The 6,000-nt window shown below is 43.4% G+C and overlaps 1 protein-coding gene across 1 annotated transcript in view; it reads left to right on the forward strand.

Annotated features, from left to right (window-relative positions):
* Window positions 1-6,000, forward strand: part of LOC104125813 (neural-cadherin) — a 40,443-nt gene that overhangs the window by 29,013 nt on the left and 5,430 nt on the right. Inside the window, exons 22-26 of the mRNA XM_035893883.1 lie at window positions 1,322-1,536; window positions 1,833-1,960; window positions 2,804-2,931; window positions 3,075-3,207; window positions 3,290-3,470. Of these exons, the coding sequence (XP_035749776.1) occupies window positions 1,322-1,536; window positions 1,833-1,960; window positions 2,804-2,931; window positions 3,075-3,207; window positions 3,290-3,470 (785 nt within the window). The remainder of the gene's footprint in view (window positions 1-1,321; window positions 1,537-1,832; window positions 1,961-2,803; window positions 2,932-3,074; window positions 3,208-3,289; window positions 3,471-6,000) is intronic.

Here is a 6,000-nt window from a genome sequence, read left to right on the forward strand (position 1 = left end):
GTCTTGCAACGAAACCTCTGTTTTCAGGTAGATATGTAGGTTCATCATAGCCTCTGGGAAAACCTTGGGAAGTTTGCAGGCTGCACCAGTTTCTTTAATGTCATCCTGCCCTTGTTTTTTGCAACCTACCTTAATGTTGTTAAACATTTAAATCATGTCACTTATATCACTTAATAACCTCTTCCCCACATTCCTTGTCTCATTTTTTCCTCCAAAAATGACATCTCATAGACAAAATACTACGAAGGTGAAAAAAATTATGGGACTGTAGTAGCTCAGAATGAGCCTGGACCCCCTTCTAGAAGGCAAGCTTTAAGCATGTTTGCTTGAAAATGGTCATCCCGACATAGAAAAGCAGAAACAACTAGCCAGCATCTTCTAAGAACCTTTGATAGGGGTGGCAGGACTCAGAATGAAGCTGCAGAAGCCCTGGTCATAGTAAAGATCCACTTCTGACATTGCGGCTTGGATGTAATCAACCACGGAGATTTTCCTGCCCAGAAACTCTTGGTAGGCTCCGCCATCTATCGTTTGCTCAACTCTGAGGCTTCTTCTGCTCCATTTTCAGTGGGTTTCTTGAGTGATCTTTTTCTGCATCCTACCCCTGTTGCTCTCCTCTCATCGGGTATTAGCAATCTATGGGAAGTAGAAACCAAGAAATAGGGTCCCAGCTGTTCTCCCGCCCTGTCCTCCTGCCCATTTGTGCTGCTCCTTTAGTTTCCCCCCCTTATGGTTCTCATTATTGTTATGCTGAGATTACTCTTTTCTACAGAATGCCCAGAATGTTAAGGAAAGAACCCCAAGTATCTATTTTTGATAGTGTGAAGGAAATAAAGCAGTAAGTAGCTTGCAGTAAGAGTGAAGTTATCAAGATCTATGACTGTCATCCCTTTTCTCACTTTATCTGGGTAATATTACCTTCCCACATCCTTCCTTTGCTTTCCCTGTCAAAATTATAAAGTCTTTAAACAAGCTGATAACTAAGCCTAGTGAAAAGTGGGTTTCTTTTCTTTGCTGAAGAGATTAGAGGTTTTCAGGTGGTTTGTATATTACGTCTCCTACATTTGTTCACAGAATTATTCTTGCATAGACATCATTTAGAACTAAAGCTAAACTGTACAAACAAGTCAATAGGGAACATTTTATGACGGGAGTTTTACTGGTGCTTAACCTGCACTATGGCCTAGGCAACATGGCCACAGTTGTTTAAAGTGTTTAAACTCTCCTGTGTTTAAAGTGGAGAGTCCTGCTGTGGGAAGAGCCCTTTGCGACTTCTGCTTGGATGGTGGATTTTTGCTTTTATTTATTTATTTTTTAATAGATGCAAATGTTTTGCAAATTTCCACGGACCAGACTGCCAGCAGACAAAATACAGCTTCAGAGGCCACGGTTATGCCTGGTTCCCTCCTCTTAAGCCTTGCTTCGAGAGCCGCATCTCCTTAGAGTTTATCACTGAAGTCGCCGATGGCCTTCTGTTGTACCACGGACCAGTGGCGCGAGGGCAGCCTGGAGAACGGGAAGACTTCATTGCGTTAGGTTAGCAACTTAAAGACTATTTTGTCTTTGCATTTGTGTGAAGGCGAGATTCTACTTACAGCTGATAGGGTTTTCTGGAAAAACAAGTTCAGAAAGTTACTTTTGGAGAACAGGGAAAATGCAGAACAATTTGCTAGTATGCCCAGTTTGTATCCTGTGTCACTGTGTTAGAAGCTGGATTTTTTTAAGCTGTCTAAAGAACTTCTCTGACTAAAGTCTGACTGCAACAGTCATTTCAGCTGAGTTTGAGTGGGAACATGGCTAGTGCATACCCAATAAGAGTCTTTCCTTTGCAGAGCTCTCTGGTGGCGTCCCGTCGCTGACCGTGAGCCACAGCTCTGGTGAGCTTTTCCTGCAGCTGTCACGAAAAGTTAATGTTGCAGATCGTCGCTGGCACAATATTAAAATTATAAATGATGGAAAGGCAAGTGTAAATGTGGACAATCCTGTGGAAGCACTAATTCACGTACCTAGTTATTCCTTCCAAATCCTTCCTCCCTTCTGTAGAGCTCTTTTATCAATCAGTCTTTCATCATCTCTGCAACAGCCGGGATTGAAGTTGGTCAGCTCAGGCGTCCCCTTAGTCTTGAAGCAGTGAAGCAGAACAAGGCCTGGAGAAGTCTGATCCAATTTCGAAACTGGCCCTGCTATTTTCTTTGTTTAATGATCCTATCTATTGCTTAGACTACAGAGCTGTGATAATCCCGGGGTTAAATGCTTCCTGGACTGATGGAGTGAAATATCCTTAATTTCTCTGAGCGGGAGACCCCGACCCTCCAAGTAACTTTAGACACGCAGCCCAAAGGAGATAGATACGCTTTTGTGTAAGGGAAACATCTTGCTGATATATCACTGGTGAAGGCATCTGCTAGGCTCCCCCTTCCTCTCCCACATAAGACAAGCTGGGGAGCATGTCAGGCTCTGGGATGGGAAGCCTGGCAAACCATCTACTCTGCTAGATTGTCTCTCTGGGTTCTGATTTGGCAGAAAAACTCCAAGAAAATCCCATCTTCCCTCCACCATGTCAGTGACTTAGCATAGTCATGGTAGAGTGGAGAGAGATCTTTCTTTTGTGTGGCTCCTTAGTTATAAGTCACGTGCAATAACCTTCCAGATTAGCATGTGGAAGTGTTTTATTATTTTAATAAAGTTTCCTGCACTGTAATTGCTAGTTACTATTCCCCCTTCTGCTAAGTGAAAGAAAACGTGTAATTAAAATGTATGCACATCTCTGGATGCAATTGTTTTAAATAATGCCTTTCTCTAGAAAGTGAAGCTGATTCTTGACCACTGCGTAAATGTCTCAGTTAGAGACAATGACAGTGCCATTAAGAAGATCTCCCAAGTGGATCTGTCTGCCTGTGAAGCTTCTGGAGAGACTGGGGAATCTCAAAGGTAAAAAAACCCCAACAAAACCCAACAACATCAAGAACTGGAAACATAATTACTCAAGAGTTAAGGGAAAAGGGGGGGGAAAATCAGCCAAGTTGCTGTATTTTGCATGCCACTAATTCTTTCTTCCCCTCCCTTCCTTTCAGCATGGGTAGGCTCTTCAGTGGCCATCAGCCCCTGCAGCTGGGTGGAGTTAAGAAGACTTTGCCTTACCGCGATCCACAAAGGCACTTCAGGGGCTTTGTTGGCTGCATACGCAATGTCATTGTGGACAGTAAGGTAGGGCTACTAAGACCAGCCTTGGGTTTACCGCTGTAAACTGTAGACACCTGATGTGATGCTTCTCTTTGTCCTTTTCCAGGTCTATGATTTAGAGCACCCTGCAGAGTCCTTGAACAGTGCTCCTGGCTGTGCCCGTACGGATGAAATGTGTCAGAGCGGCGGGGTGGCCTCCTGTGGTGCCCACGGCAAGTGTGTTGGTGGTTGGGATTTCTTTCGTTGTGACTGTTCCCCAGGATATGCTGGACCAGCATGTGAAAAAGGTACTGCAAGTTCTAGGAAGAAATTCATGGTAAGGAGCTGTGGGAACAGCATCAATCAAACACACTGCTCTAAATTTGCCGCAACTTTGAACTGAGTAGCATAATAAGACCATGCTTGTACTCTGGGAACGATTTAGATCTGCAGTGATGTAAAGATCCTTCTAACTCTTGTTGAATAAAGACAACGTCACAGATGAGGGTCTTGTTGAGACCTGCTTGACTTTGCAGGGGAGGCAAGTGGTCAGATGGGTTGTTTTGTCCTTTTCATCACAGCATCTTAGTTCTCAGTGGTGAAAGATGAAACATTCTGCAGGGTGCCTTCTTCCTCTGATCACACTGGTCACAAAACAGAGTTCAGTGAACATGGTACTATTTGTCACCTTGCAGTGGTTATAAGAGTGATGGGGTTGCCAGCTTGGTATGCTCTCTCTGTGAAACCTGGGGGCATAACCCTCAAGTTATCCTCAGGCCCAATTTTGCATCTATAAAATGGGGAAAATTGCATTTGTGTCTGTCACTGGAACGAGTTGAAGGTTGTGCAATGCCCCTAGACCACAGCAGTGGGTGCATGTGGGGACACAATATCGGCCGGCTCCAGCAAACGTATTATCCTGTACAAAATCAGCATGAAATATGTATCGGAGAACAAAAGCATGCAAGAGTGGATAATGAAAACCTCAGAGACATTGTAAGAAAGTGTGAAATTTTAGCACAATTCAAAAATTTAGGAAATAAATCATTTAACTCCTAATAGCCTACAGCCATGTTCAGGGTACAGGGGACACACACTTGAAGTTGGCTCTGTCCTCCCTGTCTTAAATACCTTCAGCAGCCGTTGCTCTGAAGCAGAAATCAGAAGTGAGGTACAGGTGTTTACTGGGACTTTACCTGCCCTGTATCTGCGGTCTCCCTGTAGGTACAAGGTACAAATGATGGGGTTGATCATAACAGTCTATAACGAGTACCAGTGCCCCATAACTTCAGGGGCTTTGTGTAGCGTAGGAGGAGAATTAGCTCCCTTAGTTCTGTAGTTTGAATGAGGTACAGGTGAGGAGGAGCAGAGCTGGGAAGGAGCACAGCCGAGCTAGCGTTGAATCAATGTGCTGTGATTAATAGACAGGACTGGCGGTGCATTACACATATCCTTTCAGCTCAGTGTGCTTACTTCTTCTGCTTACTTCTTGTATACAGAACAATAAAAGCCTATGCAGAAGGTGTGTCAGTAAATAACTCGGTGGAAGCTCTGTCTGTCCAGCAGGGTGAGGACTGGAATCGTAGTCGGCACGCTCTAGGCCTGGAGCCTTCACTGTTTAAAGTGTTTATAACGGTGAGGGAAATGGTTAATACAGTTCAGTTGTTTGTATTAATGTTTTGCAGACAGATGATACTGGTTTATAAACATCTGGCTAGATTTAGATCTTACTCTGTTTTGCATTATCTTGGGATGCTGGTTCACAAGCCCAACTGCTGTATTGGCTCCCACTGTGGGAAAAACCAAGTGCTCAGAAAGTAATTACTCAAAATCCATTAAGTCATGTCCTGATGTAATAGGAAAACTTTGAGTGGTTCCAGCTTCTTCTAATATATTGGGCTGCAAAATGCCTGTGTTCAGCTGGTGCTTTATGAATGGCCTGTGCTTGCAGCAAGGAACAGAGAGCTGGAGACAGGAATCACTGTAGTGTCCCAGGAAAATCTATCCCTGCTCATCAGGTACAGCCTGTAGTTGCAGAGATGGTGAACAAGAGAGAATGGTGGACTGGGAAAAATAAAATGAAGGGACTAAGCTAGAAGAGAAAAGAAAATATGCTTTAAGAAAGAAAAGAGAGAGGAGAAACTGTGAGAGGAAAAGAGAGTGCGGAAGTGAAGTCTCTCGATCATTTGCTATTTCATGTCCTGGAAACCAGTGTGAGTGCCCCAGCATGAGCTGGGCATTTCTTGGATCTCTGCTTGCAGAACAGATTACCTGTTGGTGACCCAGCATTCCTCCTATCTAGTCACTAACTTGGACTATATCTTTACTTGATAAGAAGAAATTTCTTTTCTCAACTAAACTGTGCCCAGAACAAGCAGATCTAGGATTGCTGTCAGGTAACGAGACTGAAATGGGTGCTTGCTGCATAAGAGCTTCAGGGTCTGGGTGGTTTAGTGGATTTTGATTTCCACAAAAGCGTGCAGTGCAACTTCATCAAACCTCTGCTGGACGACTCTCAGATGGATTCCCCAGGATGATGGGGAAAGAATAAATCTCAGTGCATTTTCCCTAGTTAAGATAATAAACGCTGACTTAATCTCTCTTTATAATTAAAACAAAAAAAACATATTGTAACTTTTGACTCTGTGCCAGACCCCAGGCTTTCTCTTACGCCAACTAAAATGGGAAGTAAAGTGCATATTTTCTAACAGTGAGGGTTATTAACCACAGGACTAAACTACTGAAGGAAACATTAGATTCCCATTTTTTTGTCTTCAGATCAATACCAACTACTTTACTGGAAGATATGTTTCAGATCTTAAAATATATATATATATA

This window comes from Egretta garzetta, unplaced genomic scaffold, assembly GCF_000687185.1.
Source record: "Egretta garzetta isolate BGI_Z169 unplaced genomic scaffold, ASM68718v1 scaffold154, whole genome shotgun sequence".
In the NCBI taxonomy this organism is placed as follows: domain Eukaryota; kingdom Metazoa; phylum Chordata; class Aves; order Pelecaniformes; family Ardeidae; genus Egretta; species Egretta garzetta.